Source organism: Ursus arctos, unplaced genomic scaffold, assembly GCF_023065955.2.
Source record: "Ursus arctos isolate Adak ecotype North America unplaced genomic scaffold, UrsArc2.0 scaffold_17, whole genome shotgun sequence".
Classification (NCBI taxonomy): Eukaryota; Metazoa; Chordata; class Mammalia; order Carnivora; family Ursidae; genus Ursus; species Ursus arctos.
In genome coordinates, this window is record NW_026622841.1 from 15,809,460 (window position 1) to 15,829,757 (window position 20,298).

At 50.1% G+C, this 20,298-nt stretch overlaps 1 protein-coding gene across 1 annotated transcript in view; it reads left to right on the forward strand.

Moving 5' to 3' along the window:
* Positions 1–20,298, forward strand: part of CCBE1 (collagen and calcium binding EGF domains 1) — a 225,886-nt gene that overhangs the window by 191,076 nt on the left and 14,512 nt on the right. Inside the window, exons 4-6 of the mRNA XM_026496408.4 lie at positions 4,424–4,558; positions 6,790–6,942; positions 16,792–16,895. Coding sequence (XP_026352193.2) covers positions 4,424–4,558; positions 6,790–6,942; positions 16,792–16,895 — 392 coding nt within the window. The remainder of the gene's footprint in view (positions 1–4,423; positions 4,559–6,789; positions 6,943–16,791; positions 16,896–20,298) is intronic.

Below are 20,298 nucleotides of genomic sequence, written 5' to 3' on the forward strand. Positions count from 1 at the left end.
ATTCTTGTATTTCGGGTTTTAAGGTAAAGAGGCTGTCTTTCCCTAATCAGCATTTCATACACAGAACACAAGCACCTTCCGGACCTCTCTCTGTGCTTTTCATATGTTAAACTCATAGCCCCTTCAAGCCCTGTGCTCAGCCAGCACTGGGGAGACAGAGCAGTGTCAGACCTTGGCCCAGCCCTCACTCAAGGCCCACACCCTCAAGCCGGGGAGACAGGGTATGGACAGCATGGAATCAGAGAGACATGAATTTTTTTTTTAAAGATTTTATTTTTATTCTTATTTGTCAGAGAGAAAGAGAGGGGGCACAAGCAGAAGAGCGGCAGACAGAGGGAGAAGCAGACTCCTCACTGAGCAAGGCTCTCGATTCAGGACTCGATCCCAGGACCCTGGGATCATGAGCTGACCCAAAGACAGCTGCTTAACCAACTGAGCCACTCAGGCGTCCCAGAGAGACCTGAATTTTAATTACAGTTTCCGTATTGCCTTAGTTCATTCTGGCTGCTGTAACAGAAATACCATAGTCTGGTGGCTTAAACAACAAATGTTTATTTCTTTTATAGTTCTGGAGGCTAAGTCCAAGACCAAGATCCTAGAAAACTCCATGTCTGGTGAGAGCTTCCTGGTTCACAGATAGCCACCTTCTTGCTGTGTCCTTACATGGCAGAAGAGGCGAGGGAGCTTTCTGGGGTTTCTTGTATAGAAGCACCAAGCCCCTTCATGAGGACTCTACCCTCATGATCTAAGCCCCGCCCCCCAGAGCCCCCCCCCCCCCAATACCATCACCTTGGAGGTTAGGATTTCAAGATGTGAATTTCAAGAGGACACATGGATTCAGTCCATAACATACATCCTACCTTAGTTTTTGTGGGCAGGTATTAGTACTTGACTCATGGTGGTTTTCAGAGTATTACCACATGTAAGGTACTTGGAACAGAAGCTGGCTCTTATTAAGTGCTTGATAAATGGTGGTTCCTGCTGTTGTTTTTAATAATAACCACAACATGTGTGGTAGAGGCATTCAGGGCAGCAAGTGTCTGGAGGAGGCACGGAGCACAGAGGACCAGGGCAGTCCGAGGTGGTCTCAGGAAGGAGGGGCAGCTGGCTGATCAAGGAGGGCTGCCCAGGACATGGACAAGTAGGAGGAAGAGAGCTGCGAAAGATCCCACGCTGGTCCAGAGAAACTAAGAACTGTTTAGAGAGCGGGAGATTCGTTTGCCTGGGGCCGGGGAGAGGTGGGTGGGTAATGAGAAATAGGTTTCTTCCCTGTCACCCAAGAAGCCTGGGCTCTGTGAAGGATGAGAAGCCCAGCCAAGCCAAATCATGTTGCTTTATCTCATCGAGAGCAGTTTCTTCGTCTCAGAAATAAATGAATCCCCCCTGCATATTTCTGTCTTCGGTGAAAGGGTGGAAGAGTTCATTAAACCAAGCTGGGACCTTTGAAAAAGCTGCTTTAGGAAGGTTGGTTAGGAAATCACTTTACATAAGATGGTTTATGTGGCCTTGGGCGTCTCTGAGACTGAATTTCTCACTGTCAGCCAATTCTGTTGGTTAGAGCGTGGTGGGAAAAAACCCCACAAAGGTCAAAATAATTGCATTCTTTTATAAGCCAGTTTTCCTCAGTCTGCAGCTGTGTCCTTTATATTTCAATTTGGCAGATACTAAGAAAACTAAGTTTAGGCCAGTCAATTTAAGATCCCAGCTAAAGACATTGCACAGCCTAAATAAAAACACATTACATGGATACCACATACTTAGGGTTTCTTGAAATGTGTTAGGTGTTGTGGTTTCAAACATCAGAGCCTGAAAGTAGTCTCCCCTCACCCTCAGTGGAGCCTGAGACACCTGCGATTATCATAGCCTTGCCGTAACTAACTTTCTGCTCTGTTGCTGTCGCTAGAACACTTAAGTGTTTTAATCTGTGGGAATAAGTCTGCGTGCGTGGGCTTCTTACTAAAGATCTCTTTAGTCATAAAGATTCCCATTAGCAAGAATGCAAAGTATAAATGTAGAATTTCGGAACAGATAGTGTATTGTTCAGAGGAACAGGTTTATTTTATTTTATTTAAAGGAATTAGTTGACAAGATTGTGGAGGCTAGCAAATCAAAAGTCTGTAGGATAGGCTGGAGACCCAGAAGAAAGTTACAATTTGAGTCAGAAGGCCGTCTGCCACTTTAATTCCCTCTTCCTTAGGGGAAGTCTTTTTTCTACTAAGGCCTTCGACTGATTGAATGGGCCCACCAAATATTTTGGAGGGGAATCTGCTTTATTCAGACTCTACCGAATTAAATGCTGATCCCACCTAACAAATATCTCTACCGAAACATTTAGAATATGCTTGACCAAATATCTGGGTACTGTGGCCTACCCACATTGGCAAATAATAAAGAGACTAGAATTTCTAAACACATGTGCTGAGAAGGTGCAATTTAAAAGAGTGTGGTTACCTCGTATTTGTTTTAAGTCAAAAGTCACACACACATGGCCAAATCTGACCCCCTGCCTATTTTTGTAAATAAAGTTTTATTGAAACACAACCATACTCATTCACCTAAGTATTATCTGTGGCTGCGTTTGCCCTACCACCGCAGAGCAGAGTAGTGGTTGCCAACCAGATCTATTTTGCTAAGCCCTGCTGTATTATTGTGATTGGCCAGGGGATAGAATAATGTGATTTGTTCTAGCTCAACAATTATTAATTGAGCATAAACTGTAGGAAGAGAGTAGTGCCAGTTACTCCAGGGGACACAGTCCTTGCCAGATAACCAAACAATAGTAAGAGCTAGTAATGAAGGCAGCAGAAGAGCAGGTTAAGCTTTTACTGTGTGTCGGGCACTGTGCTTAAGGCATCATCCAAGTTAACCTTCATAAAAGCACCATAAAGGCAGTATTACTGTCACCCCTATTTCATAGGTAAGAGGATGAAGCCTAAAGGACCTGAGGTTACAGAGATAGTAGCAGAGTTGGGAGGGCTGGTTCCGGAACCCATACTCTTCAGCATACTGCTGCATGCCTCCTAGCCTAGGGCCTGGGACAGAGTATAGAATTCCGCAAATAGGGCAAAGCACGGGAGCAAGAGAAGAAGTACAGAGCACAAAACGATGGCTGCGTAGGGGCACCTGGGTGGCTCAGTTAAGCATCTGCCTTTGGCTCAGATTATGATCTCAGGGTCCTGGGATCGAGCTCTCTGCTCAGTGGGGAGTCTCCTTCTCCCTCTTGCTCTCCCTCTCTTAAGTAAATAAAATCTTTTTTTTTTAAGATTTTATTTATTGGACAGAGGGAGACACAGTGAGAGAGGAAACACCAGCAGGGTGAGTGGGAAAGGGAGGAACCAGGCTTCCCGCTGAGCAGGGAGCCTGATGTGGGGCTCAATCCCAGGACGGTGGGATCATGACCTGAGCCGAAGGCAGACGGTTAATGACTGAGCCACCCAGGCACCCCATAAGTAAATAAAATCTTAAAGAAAAAAAAAAAACAACATTGGCTGTCCAGAGGTGATATGTAGCTGAGGAAACCATGTTTGACTGGCAGGAAACACTGGCAGGAAAAGCAGACCTGGCATCACAGTTGCAGGGGAGAGGATTTAGCAGGGGCAGCTTTCCAGGTCCTCACGAGAAAGGCACGATCCTTGTCACACGACCCCGCCTGCATCGGAGGCTGACAGACCCACCCATTCCACCTTCCTATGCGGCGGAGCAAAGCCGGGCTTACTCCGTGCCCGAGGATCGTTGATCTGTGAGCACCTAGGGAAGATAGCGCAGAGATCGAGATGCTGGATCTAGTCTGGAGGTAAATGTGCAGCCGGAGCTCCTGACTTAGAGCCAGAGTCCCTTCAGAGGCTTGTTAAACATCAGTTTGTAAGGACTGGGAGGAGGAGATGCTTTCATTCTTTTCAAGTAAGAGGGAGTCCAGAGATCTCCAGTCCTTCCCAGCCCCTCCTCAGCAGGCAGGATACACACACAAGCACGCACGCTCGCGCGCTCCAGCCCTGCATCCCTCACACCAGCTCTGTTCCAAAGCCTCCCTCACGCTCCTCCTGGCCTGCGTGACTTCCAGCCCTCACGCGATGGTGCCCTCGCCCCTCACTAGGGCCGACTGTTGTTTAGTGTTCATCTGGAAGGAATTGCCTGTCTTGACCGTAGCTGGTGGAAAAGCCCGAACAGGCCCCCGGGTGCCGCTGCAGGGCCCGGCCATCCAGAGCACCTTTGCTTTCCAGATGAGTGGCAGACCACAGGGCATGCGGCGGCCGCCCGTGGCCCCAGGAGTTATCCCCCCCCCCCCCCCCCCGTAAATGTCGCCAGCAACGTGTCTTGGCTCTGGGCAGAGCGCAGGAGGCGCGTCTCAGACCCAGGCGCAGCGTCTCCGCCCCCATGTGCCGGGCGACTGTGGCTGATGCGCGCGCACCCTTGTCTCTTTCAGATTACGACGTGTGCGCCGAGGCGCCGTGTGAGCAGCAGTGCACCGATAACTTCGGCCGGGTGCTGTGTACCTGCTACCCGGGGTTCCGCTACGACCGGGAGCGACACCGGAAGCGCGAGAAGCCCTACTGCCTGGGTGTGTGGGCGTCACGCGCTCGTGTTCCGGCTCCGGGGGCGGCGGTGCTGGCCTTTGCTGGCTGCTCTCCACGCAGCTCCCCGGGGCTGCTTTGATCTTTGCCGCTTCCTTTCTGTCCCGACGCTCAGATGATAGTATGCCAGCCGTCACTGCCCTGATCAAAGCAGCCGTGGCCGAGGAGTTCTTCAGGGAGCTGGTGCCAGTCAGGGTCCACCAGGCAGTGAGAGACGAGAGCGGGAGAAGGGGAGCATTGTCAAGCGGAAACGAGAACTACGTCAAACAGAATATAAGTGGGCAGAAACGTCAAAACACAGACGAGACTCCCCCTCCTCGGGGAAGGCTAGGCAGCGAGGCGGGAAGGAGGACGGGCCCATGTGGCAGGCAGATTGGAAGTGAGTCAGAGGGAAAGTGAGTCAGAGGGAGCTGAAGCCAGCCACCTGGACTGCAGCTGAGCGAGCTCGCCCCGTCCCTCGCCACCGGCAGGGTCCTTCCCTCACTGGCCAGCCATGCCCTCTTCACGTTTCTAAGACAGGGTGATGGTAATTGTCGCCTGGAGCCATGTGTCCCCAAGTGTGGTCAGGCCGTGGCTAACCTGCCTCAGAAACATCTGAGGTTCTTGTTTTTCAAAAAGATTCCTGGCCTCACTTCCAGAGCCTGAGGGTGGGTCCAGAAATCTGCATTTACACAAATGTCTCCAGTGACTCCCGTGCACAGGCAAGTTTGAGAATCAGCTGGAGGATGAAGCGAGGAGCCAGACACATGGTCCCAAGGGGAGAATAAGCGAGCTGTGATGAGTGGCCCCTCCTTCTCTGCCCCAACAGGGGCTCTAGTTGAAGAGAAGGTCTAGATATTAGCCTCCTAGCTGCTCCCCAGTGGCACCTGTGGTGGCACTCCACACTGACAAAGAAGAGGATTGAAACCACTAAGTGACTGGGGTCGGGACCAATGGCGCCTCCTGCAGAGAACATGGCGCACCACTCTGTCTCTCTGAGGTCCAGGCGCAGGGGCTCTTCTTTCAGTTTATGGAAGCCACGGTACTCTGCTTCCCATTTGGGGCTCCACAAAACTAGCGTTCTGCTAAGAATTCTCTTTCTCTCCTTTCAACCTCATCCTCCCTCCAGACAGGAGACGCAGCTTCACACTTAGGTGTAGGGCAGAGGCCTGTGAAGAAAGGTGGTCAGCCTGAACGATTGCACAGGTGAATGCCGCTGTGACACTTATTCCACGGATGACGTAGTACATACTGCCAGGGTAATGTCCAAATGACCACACACACGGGCCTGCCAGAGGTCCAGGGAGTGGCTGGGACGTTGTCAGCGTCCCAAAGTGCAGGGCTGAGCTCTGTCTGCCTCCCACATGGTCACAGTCAGGACTGAGTGTCATGTCCCCCCCACCCCCCACTGCCACCTGATGTCTTCAGCCAGTGAGCAGGAAACAGACCGGAGCCTCCCTCTCTTCCCCTGGTGGGAAACGGTTTTGTTTCCGCCCCACTCCGCAGGGGAGCGAGTCTGTGATGTGCACAGTTCATGTGGACTCCGACTGGTGACTTGTTTGATGGTCTCATGGCTCGTTTCCACAGCTCATGGGCAGTCTGTCTGGGTCATTGATGACACCGAAATTTCCTGGGGAAAACTCTCCATGAGACCCATCGTGACTATTTTCTTTCGCCAGAAGTGGCTTTTCTCAGGTTTCATTATCTCTCTCAACTGGGAAGGAGCCACTCCTAACCGACCTTGGGTCACCATCCTGCTGCTCAGAGCCTAGAGCTGTAACCACGGGGTGGGGGGACATAAAAACCCTTGGCCCACTCGGGTCCTTGCAGAAAATCATGGCTCTGATGCTTGATTTTCAAAGTGTGTTGCTATCTGTCAACTCATTTCTTCTTCTGAGGAGCCCAGCCAAGTATTTCGGGCCAGCATCGTTATCATGCTTTGTAGATGGGAATTTGGAGGGCTGGCAGCGCCTGCACCAGGCCACATGACCTGGCTGTGGCAGAGCCCCAACCGGAAACCCCATCACTAATCAGCTTGCCGCGGTGGTGACACGGCCTGAGGCACTTTGGGCATGCTGGCTCCTGTTTTTAGCATCCTGCGCTGTTCCAGCCTTCTCTGATCGAGGCTGGCAAAGGGTCCTTTGCACACATTCATGGGAGGGCCACGCTGAATGTCACCTGTTGTGTGGGGAGAGAGTTCTCTAAAACGGAGCATTCTCTGCCTTTGGTCCAAACCCAGATATCGACGAGTGTGCCACCAGCAACGAGACGCTGTGTGCGCACACGTGCATCAACACCGTGGGCAGCTACCGCTGTGAATGCCGGGAGGGTTACATCCAGGAGGACGACGGGAGGACGTGCACCAGGGGAGACAAATACCCCAACGACACTGGTGAGTAGGGCAAGCGACGTTACCCCGTAGATAGGCAGGCCCTTGGGAGCCTGCCGGGGCTTTAAGCCGCTGACATTAATTCGTGGGCCAACCTGAAAATGAGCAGCAAGAACGGGAGCAGTGGGCAGGAAGAGACGTTTGCACGAAGAGCAGGTGGAATCTGGGTTAAGAGAGGGGTAGGACACTGGGGCGCCTGGGTGGCTCAGTCGTTAAGCGTCTGCCTTCGGCTCAGGGCGTGATCCCAGAGTTCTGGGATCAAGTCCCACATTGGGCTCTTCCGCTGGGAGCCTGCTTCTTCCTCTCCCACTCCCCCTGCTTGTGCTCCCTCTCTCACTGGCTGTCTCTCTCTCTGTCAAATAAATAAATAAAATCTTTTAAAAAAAAAAAAAAAGAGGGGTAGGACATAAGGTCGAGCCCCAGTGGAGCAGTGAGGGTTGCGAGCTGGTGCGTATTTGAGGAAGCTCTCCACCAAGTGGAGGTGGTGTGCTCAAGCAGAAACCAGTAGAACTTAGCTATGTGCTTGGACCACACTCAGATGAGCAGAGAAGGGGCCAGAAATCCTGTGTTCTCCCAGGGAATGGGTTGAATATCGATGGGAAACATGTCCGCGTCAGGTAACCGCGTACATCAGTGCTGCTTAACGTAGTCCGTGCCCTGTGCCTGCCCAGAACGATTTACTTGGCTTATGATTGCATAAAAACAGAAGTTGAGTCTTCAGGCGTTTTTATACCCATTTGTTAGACATTTTGTCTAAATCCAAAGATCAATGCTTGTATTTTGTCATTGGCTTTCATTGTCTTTTGCAAACACAGTCCACAGTGAAATGCAGCAGGGTGCAAAGCTGGCCTTCACAGAGTTTGAGCTACGTGACGTCAACTGGATTCAAGTGATATGTCTGTCACTCAGGGATACGATCAGCCTGAATGTTGGGTCACTCCTTTAAACTTGGAGGAAGGAGCCCTTGCGCTCCTGTATCCAACACTCATGGGCCAGGAAGCTGCTCCCGTCTTACTGTGCTCGGAGCACAGCTCCTCCCTGCCCCTCCTTGGGAGGGGCCAGGATGCTGTCTGTCTGGAGAGGCTGGCTGGGGGCCTTGGGCATTTCTGAGTGGGGAAGGGGGTCCTCGGCCAATCACCTGTACCAAGAAGGCAGGGAGTTGAGAAGGCCACACGGTCTGGGCACTCGGGAGGTGGTGATTCCTTGGGTGTAGCCTGAAATTTCAAAAGGAGTGGAAGACAGTTGCCCTCAGCTGAGGACTGCAAATAGCCGGGGGACAAGCTGCCTCACATGGAAAAACTACAAAGCAAAATTCTGAGAACAACCAGGTTGAGTCATGAGGAAGCCACCACGTATTAGCAGTAGATGCAAAATGTGTTTGGAGCCAGCTCAGGATTGGCAATCTGGAAGAACGTACATGAATCAGAGGGCTTGGTGACACTTATTAAAGTCTAAAGCATGGGAGGCCTGTGTGCCCAAACAGGGGTGAACAGTCTTTTGGGCAGAAGGGTTGATTGAGGAAAAATGTTTGCAGGCCTTTTTTTTTTTTTTTTTTTTAATTCAGAGTTAAAATCACTTCATCTTTGTCCCCTGGTGGAGAAGGTGGGGGAGGGGCCGGACAGTGTGACTTACCTATTTGATCGTCTCCTTTATTAAAAGGAGATAATCCTTTGAAAAATGAGGTGCAGCCTTTCAGCTACTGACATTAATTCGTGGGCCAACTTGAACATTAGCCACAACAAAGCAGCTTTCTAAGTTTTCATCTTGGAATTGAATTTGCAGCCTTGCTCTGAGCCAGGAAGCCCAGGGGCTGTGCGAGCCACTCAGCCTGGCAACCCAATTGTCTCTGTGCCTTACGTTTCTGCTTAGGCGCAACCTGTTTACTTGGGCATGAAGGGCAGCTTCGAGCAGAATCCGCAACCAGCGACGCTTACTGCTCCAGGGTCAGGGTGGGATTAGATAGGAGGGAATCCTCAAATGAGCAGTTCCCTCCTGGCCGGGGGAGGGGATGGGGGAGGGGGGAGTGGTGAGTGGTCTGCCCAAGACCCGGCCTTTACCTCAGAGCCAGAGAAGCTGGTTGGAACTTTCAGAGACAGTGGAAGAGTTTTCCACTGAAACGTACGTGTTCTTTGGTCTCAGATGGCCTCCCTGTGTGGTACTGGAGGGAGGGCTCTTGTCAGAGCACAGTGATCAGGTGGGCCTGGTGGGAGGCACTCACTTCCTGCCTTGTGCTTTGGACGTGTAGACCCAGCCGGGGGCCCAGCAGCAGAGCTGGGGCGGGAGAAGTTCCCCTTGCGTCTCTGAAGTGAGCAGTGTGTTGTGTTAAGCCAGTCCTGAGACCGTAGTCCTCTGCTTCCTTCCCTGAGAAATGAATTCTAAAATGTTTGTAGTGTAACACACAGGACGTTTTCGTGTGAGAGAGCAAGTCCAAGAGATCAGGACTTTTACTTCCATGATGAGCAGTTTGACTTCTCTGGCTGAGAATTCCGGGAAAAACTGATGTGGTTGTAATGATAAGGGACATAGATATGCAACTTTCTTTTGCACCTTCTCTCATGGTCCTTTCATTTAAAGATGACCTATTTTCTCGCGACCATTTATGACGGCATTTCCCCTCATTGTGTTCTGCAGAGCTTTGGGGTCTTGTGAGCTGCTAGTAAGCCTTTCTCTCTTTAGAAGCATCTGCGTTCAGATGTTTGGGGAAGAACACATTACTGCATCCACTTAAGGGTTCGCGGGCCAAGGGCATGAACAGCTCGGAGAGATTGCCTTTTTCAAAAATGTTGATTTTGATTAAGCCTGAATCTCCCCAAATTATTTTCTTAAGAAAGGCCTTATAAGCATCTCACAGACAAGAGAGTCCTGAAAAATAGAATCTGGAAAATGCTAACTTAATAACATCAAAGGCCTGAGCTCTGGGGCTGAACTCGGTAGGTCGTCTGGTAGGCTTTCAGGCAAAGGCATCTTCTTCGCCAGATGAAACAGCCCACAGTCCAGAGGGAAGCCATTTGCTGCGGATGGCGGAGCATCTGATGAACAAAAGCAGGACAGGCTTTCTCGGTCCTGCCATACCGAGAGACAGTTTGTCCTCATTACAGTGACTTCGCTGGGAGAGGTCTTTCTGCCTAATTAGTAAGAACTGTCTGGCGGTTCCACCATTGAGCTTTATTGTCACCCAAAACTCATTTACAGATGAGCCTAGACCGCAAATTCCCTTTCTCCTCTCTCACCATCCTCCTCCTCATAGAACAGCTACCACTAGTTTAAACAAAACACAACACAAAAGCCGAGCAGCACAGTCTGTTGAATCACACGCCCCTGCCGCCAGCAGCAGCATTAGAGAAGGAGTTTCTCAGTGTTTTTCAGTTACCGGTATCTATTGAATTCACCACACATGCACACAGGACGAGCATTTGGTTTTAGTATCTTGCTAAGAAAAACATTCCACCACCAGTAACCCAGGCCGTCAGGAGGGTAAGGGACAGAGAGGAGGAATCTAGACCCGTAATTAAAATTAGAAGCAAGGACAGGCATGTCGTAGGCCCTGAATGTGAGAGTCGTAACTCAAGCGATGGGCCACGGAGAAGGTGAGGGGATGGCTTGGACAGCACTGGCAACAAAAAGCAAGTCCTCTGGAGGCGTTTCTCTGACAACCTCGATGCTGATGCGATGCCGTGGAAAGTTCCTTGGCTTGAGGCTAGGAGAGCCGGCCGCGGGAGCTGCTGGGGTATTAACCGCTGAGTGTCCCTGGGCAGGTTCGGGGCCCCAGCTTCCTGCTCCAAAGGAGCAGCAGGAGTGTTGGACTGGATGAGCTCTGAAGACCCTCTGGCCCTCCCGTATCTCTTCCACAATGTGGTGGGATGTAGCGTGAGTAACCTTAGCCTGACCAGCCCTGCGAGTCCCAGTGCAGGCCTCATTTCTTTGTCCTCCGTCTAAGAGAATGCCAGGGCTCCAAGACATGCCCAGCTTCAGCCCCTAGCCGAGAACTTTCCTTACAGTATCTAGATGATGAGTCATGAACATCCAGGTGTTCAGCTCAGCAACCAGAAAAGTGAGGGCCCAGGCGAGCCAGTTAAGCAGCTTTTTCTGCTTTGGACTAATTATTAAACCTAATATTTCATCGTGGTTATTTTTTTGGTGAAGAGATAATGATGATTGAGTATAAACACATGTGATCTAAAATCTCCTTCCCGGGGCGCCTGGGTGGCACAGTCGTTAAGTGTCTGTTTTCGGCTCAGGGAGTGATCCCGGCGTTATGGGATCAAGCCCCACATCAGGCTCCTCTGCTATGAGCCTGCTTCTTCCTCTCCCCACTCCCCCTGCTTGTGTTCCCTCTCTCGATGACTGTCTCTCTCTGTCAAATAAATAAATAAAATCTTTAAAAAAAAATAAAATCTCCTTCCCCCCCTTTGTTTGCGTTGTCCAGTACCTGTGACGTTATAGTCAGAGGAATTTAAAATCAAACACAGCCTCAGCTCACTGTTAGAAGAGCGTGTGGAGAGCAGGGGGGCCCGGCTGCGAAACCGCCCCCGCACGTGCGCACCCACACACACGGCCAAGGGCAAAGTGGGGCGAGCCGTCTGGCTGCTCGGCAAGTATGGCGCGCTCAGCCACTTGCAGTCTTTGAAAATATGTCCCTGGAGCCAGTTTAGACACTCCAGGGAGTCTGTGAAGCACGGATGGGGAGACAAATTAAGGACATGTTGGCTCCGTAGTAATGAGCTTTCTGCTCTATTTTTCAACTTTTGTTTATTTTCTGATAGAGCGACCGTGACCCCCGGCATCCCTCACTACAGTTCAAGGTGTCAGGGACGGCCAGGTGTTTCATGTAACTTTCAAGTTCCACTAATCCATAGATCAGTAGTTCTCAACCTGAGGAGCTTTAAAAACTGCAACCCCCAGATGGGTGGGGTGCACCATAATGGGATTTTTTTTTTAACACCCCCTGTTAAGTGGTAATGATGTGCCAACAGCATTGAGAACTGCTTCCCAGAGCGCAAACCTACACAGTCAATTTTTAAAAATAAACATGCTCTCTTGGTAACATTGCCCATACAATGTGTCGGGAACATCCTTTGGCTTCTGAGTTTATTGAAATATTACTAATGGTATCTAAGGAATTCTATTCCTAATGCTTTGGGATGCATAGCCTGCTCGACATTAGTAAAAATTAGAGCTCTATGCCCCCATGTGGCTAATGAATAATAATGCACCTTTAAAATCAACTGGTTGGAGCAGAATGTTGAGTAATCCTTCACTTAACGTTTGCACGGTCACAGTTCGACCCACTCACTGATACAGCGTGAATTGAGTGGACTGAAAACATGCAAAATCAGAGATGTCTCCCCAGATTTCTAAATGAATTACTACGTAGCATACACAAGATTGTTTTTGCTCCACGTTCAACAGGACTGTAGACAAATTGCAGGATAGATGAGCCCCAATTCAGAACAGATGGCATGTTCCAGGCCTGCACACACAATTTCTCTTCCAACTGTCTGAGCGCTCTTTCCAAAGGATGATGTAAAGAGCACTATTCCACATCTGTTATTTTGTAGGGAACTAAATACCCACTATAATAACATGTATGGAGCACTTGCCATGTACTGGGCACTGTTCTAGGAACTTACAGGTCTTATTGCTCCCGTGGCAGTTACCCAGGTGATAAATGCCTTTGTCATTTTACTGTTGGAGGAACACGCCCGGAAGCCGTGGCTTCCAAGCTAAAGGATACTAAGTGGCGGCGTCAGGATTTAAATTCTGATCATCTGACTCCGCCAGAGCCTCTGCTGCTCTTTTACTCCAGGTCTGTGGAATGGACACAGTTCATCTTGATGTCTGTGTTCTGATGATACAAAGGGACAGAGAACAGACCAGGCATTTTCAGGTCAAAGTCCGTCCACTTACTCCCCGGAGCAGGGATGGCTGAGCACGTGTGTGCTTCAGAGTACCCTGGGGGGCTTTGACAGAATTGTGCACCAGGTTCCACTCCCAGAATTTCAGACTTTTGAGAACAGGTGCCCAGGCAGTGATGGTGCTGCTGCTGGTCCGGCAGTCACACTGGAGAGCCACTGCCCCGGAGTCTGCCTGCCAGAGAGCACTCGGGGGTCCTGAACAGAACTCCCAATAGCCGGTTCACTGCACCCCCATGACGCCAGATCCAGGACGTGCAAGCCCCTTGCCTGTGTACACAGCACTCTGGAGGACCTAGAGCAAGTTACTTTCCTTCTCTTAAAGGAGATTGAACCCAGAATACATCAGTTTTAACACTCCATGATCTGACTGCTGTAGAGTCTAGAACCCAGTAGGGAGGTTTATTCTTATCGTGAAAATATCAAGTTGCCTTCATCACACCAACACTTGGAAAATTCAACCAAGTATATAGAAGCAGAAATGGGAAGATGGGCTTCTGACTCTTGTTCATGGTGGCCTGGCTCTGCCAATAGGGCTAGTTCCTTACAAAGGCCAGTCGCAAATTATTAAACAGGTGTCCTCATCTGTTTTGCATTCTCTGCCTCACGTGGCCTGGCAAATGGGTGGACAAGAGGGAGAATGGGGAGGGATAGAGGAATGGATGGATGAGCGAGAGAGATGGGTTACGGGACAGCCTTGTATAAATCGACCAGTAGGTGGGATGGAACGGATGAATGCTAGGTTGGCAGAGATGGATGCCCTCCAACTGTCCTTCAGTGCTGACAGACCTAACTAAACCTGGAGCTGGGGTCCTCTGTTTATGCAGGGGTCTGCCGTTCCCGGCCATCAGCCTCCTTTACTGAAAAAGAACAGGAATAATCGCCAATTCAGTAGGCTCCTTGCTCTTTTGTGCATTTTAAAGGCATTTGCTTTTTAAAGGCATTTCCAGCCGGGGTTGGAAAGGCTGCCGTTCTTCACCGAGTATACTGTGCGTGGAAATGTCCTTGAGTCACTCGGTTATGTTGGAGACTGGTCTAAATAACTCTGGTCGTCCTCACAGGAGCCCAAGCTCTGCAGGCAAGTAGGACTGTAAATTGGTACATTAAACAGGGATGAAGAGCCCAGAGGAAATTGCCTGATTTGTAGAGAAGGTGTTGCACTCAGATTCAGGAAACCTCAATTCTAAACCCACATCAGTAAACTTGCGCGATGACTTTCAGATACCAGACGTCAGTTTTACCTCATTCTGTTCATGTTAAGACTATCCTTCAAGAATTCTGGGGTTCTCAGGCAAAAGCAATGCAAAAGGCTTGGTGGGTCTGAGGACCGGGCCAGGCACCTCTCCCATTTATTACTGGCAGGTGGCACGCCCACTCTTTCACAGGTATTACCTTCGTTTATCCTCAGAGTGGCCCTGTGCCATAGGAATTACTCTTCCATTGTCATGGTTGAGGAAATTGGGACCTATCGAGGTCAGAGAACTTGCCCAAGATTCCTGAGCTAGTCAGTGACACAGCTGGGCTGTATAGACAGGACCATAGCACTCAGGAGACCACACTGTTAACCAATCCACTTTACCTCCTCCAAGCAGAGAGCTTCCCTAGCCTCACAATTCAGCTCAATGTTGCACAACTGCAGTGAGTCAACGTCACTCCCCAAGTCTACCGACTGAACGTGCTATCAGTGGGAAGCCACCGCTAGGACAGCTAGTCTAGGAGGTGGGAATGAACCAGGTGGTCGTTACGCTGCCTGCACATGGCTGGAATTAGAGATTGCCACTGTCCCACAGATCCAGGTGCTTTTCCCAGCCATTCAAAACCTGAGCTGGAGGTTGACCCTGTTGCTCTGGTAACAGAGATGGAGCCCTGCTTCACGTGAACCTGCTGGCTTGACACGTGTGTTCCCAACATGGTTACTCCAAGCCTCAGCCCTCCTGTGACGTGCAGGGATGGGGTGTGGCAGGTGAGCTCTGCGCCTGTCCTGCAGGTGAATAGCTAGAGATCTCAGTTGCCAAGTTGCCCCCAGACCCCCTCCCGTCCCGAAGGGCAGAAACACCAGTCACCTTGTAGATCACCAAGCAGGGGACTGACGCCGTTGGAGAAATCAGCCGGGCTGCATGAGGAAGTTTCATGTGAGCATGGGGCTCTCCTGATGCCCAGCACATCTATTCGTTTGCTGGGTCTGCCACAGACTGCCACCAGCTAGGTGGCTTGAAGGACAGAAATGTATCCTGTCCATTCTGGAGGCTACAGGTCTGAGATCAAGGTGTTGCCGAGGTTGGTCCCTTCTGAGGGCGGTGCGGGAGAATCTGTCCCATGCCCCCCTCCTTGCTTCTGGGGGCTTTGCCAGCTGTCTTTGGCATTCCTTGGCTCCCGCCCTATTACCTGATCTCTGCCTTGTCTTCATGTGGTGGTCTCTCTGGGTGTGCATCTGTGTCCCGAGGTCTCCTTTTTATAAGAACACTAGTCACGTTGATTTGGGTCCCACCCCACGGTAGTAGGACTTCATCTTAATCACATCAGCAATGACCCTGTTTCTGAATAAGGTCACATTCTGAGGTGCTAGGGGTTAGGGCTTCCACGTACGGATTTTGGCAGGAAAACCTCTGGGACCCTCTGCTTCACACGTGTTGTGTGTCTGCTATGTGAGCTGCCAGCAGCTCCAGGGCTCAGGAGGCTCACGCTGTGGTGCTGGTGGCCACTCTGCAGGGAAGCTTATGCGTGGACATGCAGTGAATGCTGCCCGATGTTAGGACTGCGGTATTGCTGTAGAGAGAGGACAGGCTTCGTGGAACATCTGACCTGGGTCTTGATAGTTGATAGGTTTCCACGAATGGAGACAGCACAAAGGGCTTCCAGGAAGAGGGGAAATAAGAAAAGCCAGTGAGCCAGGCTTAAAGAACAAGAAATGGCTTAAAGGGACATTGCTCAGCTGTCCCCAGCTACGTTCCAGACAGCCATGGTGGTTTTCCGCACACCCAGCCTAACCCCAGAAGCTTTCTGGGCTAGGCATGGTTATATTTCCCTGAGTGTCAGACTGTTCTTGCCAACCTCCTCCCCCAAACATTCACACCTCCTCCCTCTCACACCACTGACCTCATTCACACACAGCTCGGTGGTTTGCACCTGCTTATCGCGGCAAGCTGACATCTGTGTCCAGTCTCCCCAACACATAGGCTTGTGTAGTCCATTTCCGTGACCGTAAGCTGAGAGTTGTGCGAATTCTTGACTGTTACCGTTAAGATCACCCATTGTTTAGCAAGGTATGATTTCACAAAAAGCTCTTGGAGTTTCCAGTGCTATACAAGGTAGCATTGGGACCCTTCACAGTGGACAGCCGAGGGCCTCTCCTGGCGCCTGTCCCCTTGTACCCCAGGCAGGTATGTCCAGAGTACCTGGACACTTCCCACGTGACGTCACATCTCCCTGGGGTCCATGCTCAGCCCCGATCTGGGACCCCACCTGGCCTGAGGTGTTCAATTTAAACAACTGGATTATCAGAGCCATCAAGGACCAGCTTTGTAAGCCCCGCCCTGGAGTCCCATTGCCTGAACTCCGGGAATAATGTACAGCAAGTGAATGTTGGCCCTGGGATGGGAGTGTAAATCGTGTGAGGTGGGTGGATCCCACCTCCTGAAAAGCACTGACGAAGGGGCCGTGGTTCCCATGTTCATGCATGAAAGAGGAGGATACCAGGGTACCTGAGTGGGAAGAGCTGGAGACAGAGTGTAGTGGGGGCCGGAGGGTGGGGGGGTGCCTCTGTCTCTCCCCTGATCTGGTCGTGCGGTCAATAACCTGAGAACCGTAAAATCGCCAGCCCCTCTCCCCCACTCGTCCCGCGGCCAGTGGGTCCTCCGGGGACTGCCATTCGCGAGGCGGTCTTTCTGGGTCTGGGTGGCCTCCAGCCTCCACACCCACTGGAGCCCATCCCCTCCCGCAGGGCATGACGAGAAGGCCGACAACGCGGTGGAGGCGGCAGCCTGCTGCGCCACGTGCAAGGAGTTCCACCAGATGAAGCAGACCGTGCTGCAGCTGAAGCAGAAGGTACGTGCCCACGCTGTTGGTCCCGTAGGAGAGGCTCGGCACACGGAAAAGGGGAGAAGGTTTAGAAACAAGCAAATGAGTTGTCACCCACGACCTCACGAGCGTTCACAGAGGTTGGTGCCACCTGGGTTGGGACTCGGACTCTGCTTTGCCCACCCACCCTCAGAGCTGCTGTCGCAAGGGCAACGGAACGATGAAGACACGAAGGGGATTGATGAGGTAACTATTAAAACAGGCCATTAAAAGCGAGGGGCACGTGGCAAAGCTGGAAGGAGGATGAGCTAGGGTTTAGTAAAATGAACGTCCAGACACATGGTCCTGGGGCGGACGTACACAGTTCTGTTTTATCCAACATTTTGGTTACGTTTTACGACCGAGAATGTCCTGTCCGTAAACATCCATAAGCCGATGATGAATTTCTGTAGCAGCTTTATTTTCCACATCGGAAAGCAGCCGTTTGGGTGCCTCGTGTCAACATGAATGAGGACTGACTCACTTTATAAAAGGCTCCCACGCAAGCCTCAGAGAATATCAGATTTCTAGTAACATCGTTATGCCGTGAGTAATGCCCCTGTGATGGATCTAGGGACCTGATTTCTTGAACAACTGTCCTGGACCCAGGTCCACGGTATTTATCATCCAGTCAGTCCTGGCTCAGTCAGTCCGCCAGTTTGTCAGAGACTCAGAAATTGCTCTTACGCTGGTAAAACATATACATACTCGTTTGTTTATTTAATTGCTTCTGCCCAAGGCTCTTAGCACATCAAAGAGGTGCATATAATCTGTTTAACTTTGTTATTCTAAAGGGCAAAGGGTAAGCATAAGACAACATTGCTTTTCCATGTTCAACAAACCTTCAGGCAGCCCTAATGAGAACCACAGCTGCCAGCGAAACAGGGAGATCAACAGGCAGAGAAGAAGAACGGCTTTGCTGATCTTTCATACATTGTTGGCGAAGATCTATATATGTATCCTGTAATCACGATCCTGAGGAGCCTGTGATCCAGTAATAGGGAGAACAGGCGGAACACATAAACACATCCTACACATACCCCCAGGTTAAACTTGGACTGATGATCATATTTATTGAGCAAATCCAAAAAAAGTGTTCATGGAAGAAGGAAGTTTGTGTTTCGTCGGCCAGAGGATTAGGGCTTGGGAGAGGCAGTTGCTCGATATTTCAAGACCTAAAGCTGCTCTCTGCTTCCTCTCCTGGATAGTTAAGAATCCAGGAGCGATAGGGAAGCTTTCTCCAGCCTGGAGGATTGTTAGAATAGTGCCACTAAATCCCCCAAGTTGTTCGGAAATGCAGTTGCTAAGTCAGTATCTGGCTTTCCCTTAGCCTCCCTTCCCCTCCATCCACAGAGTGGACATTCTGTGAGAGAAGTGTTTAAAGAGTTGAAAATTTTGTGTCATAGTACCCATCACCTTTAAAGACCTTGCTGTAGTGCTCAGTACAATCCACTAGCAAGTACTTCTTAGTACTCCGGTAACTCATGTGGTAACTCTCACGCACTTAGTACTCTGGTAACTCACGCACTTAGTACTCCGGTAACTCATGCGGTAACTCACGCACTTAGTACTCCGGTAACTCATGCGGTAACTCACGCACTTAGTACTCCGGTAACTCATGCGGTAACTCACGCACTTAGTACTCCGGTAACTCATGCAGTAACTCAGGCACTTAGTAGTCCAGTAACTCATGCAGTAACTCACGCACTTAGTACTCCGGTAACTCATGAGGTAACTCTCAGGCACTTAGTAGTCCAGTAACTCATGCAGTAACTCACACACTTAGTACTCTGGTAACTCATACAGTAACTCACGCACTTAGTACTCCGGTAACTCATGCAGTAACTCACGCACTTAGTACTCCGGTAACTCATGAGGTAACTCTCAGGCACTTAGTAGTCCAGTAACTCATGCAGTAACTCACACACTTAGTACTCCGGTAACTCATACAGTAACTCACGCACTTAGTACTCCGGTAACTCATGCGGTAACTCTCGGGCACTTGGTAGTCCAGTAACTCATGCAGTAACTCACACACTTAGTACTGCGGTAACTCATACAGTAACTCACGCACTTAGTACTCTGATAACTCATGCAGTAACTCTCGGGCACTTGGTAGTCCAGTAACTCATGCAGTAACTCACACACTTAGTACTCCGGTAACTCATGCAGTAACTCTCACGTACTTAGTACTCCAGTAACTCATGTGGCAACTCTCATGCGGTTGGTTGGACTGGAATTGGCCCACCTCATACCGAGTTCTACAAACGCGTTATGGCAAGTCTGAGCTACTGCTGGCATTTAAAGAACATTATGAGAAGCAACTCATTTTTAAAGGCACCTGTAAGCATGTGTTACATTCTGTAGTTGATGAAGCAGTCTTACATCCAGGATCTCATTTAATTCCCACGGTGACCCTCTAAGAAAGATGCAGGTATCCTCAGAGAAGTAAAGTCACTGCCCAAGAGGTGGGCTGGACTTCCACTCCTGCGCTCGTGGCAGGTTTGCCTGTTGGATTTTAACTTGATCTCACTACGATAGATGCCATCTGTTCTTTCAGAAAGAATGTAGGGCATCTACCCAAATACACTATGGCCAGGAAGTAGGTACTGGGTGTCCTGGACCATGGCCAACCCCATGGTAGAAAATGGTATGCAGACTTGCTGAATTGCCCTGTGAGTGTAGTCAGCAAAGCCCCAGCTGTGGGGAACTCGGCAGGGTGAGCGTCCTGGGTTCTTCGGTGGATAAATGGTCAGGAAAAGAAAGAGGTAGTACAACGACCTGCTGATTAAAAGAAACTTGAAAGGCCTATCATTTTTTAAAATGAACAAGACTAAACCATAGTGTGTAGGCATGCATAGTTAGGTTATTTTTGAATTATTTTTAAAACGCAGGAAGTGATTAAAATCAGGACAGTGGTTACTTTTGGGGACAGAAGGATGAGACGATTGGGGCAGAGCACATGAAGGGTGACTTCTGGTGAGGGCCTAAGTTCCATTCTTTGACTTAGGTTTCATTAAAAAGGTACTTGCCTTATACTCAGTTGCGAGGATATATAGATTTGTGGAGTTTCCAGATTCTGTGCTTTTATTTTCCAATAAAAATTTTTTAAAAATTGTATGCAGACCCCAGTGCCTCTGGCTCCATAACTTCTTCTTTGGTTTGGGGGTGGGGGAGTGATTTGGCTGAAGAGGGAGATTTGGGAATAGGTAAGATATCCATCATTTAACTGGGATGGAGGCTGCCAGGCCTGTCAGCACTGAGGGACAGTCTGAGGCAAAGAGCCAGTTTCCTGAAGCCCGTTGTGTTCCTGCTGCGTGGACTGTTTGCTTTGAGCTGGGTGCTGCTGCAGAGCATGGATGACGACTTGGGAAGTGTTCCGTTGAGCACC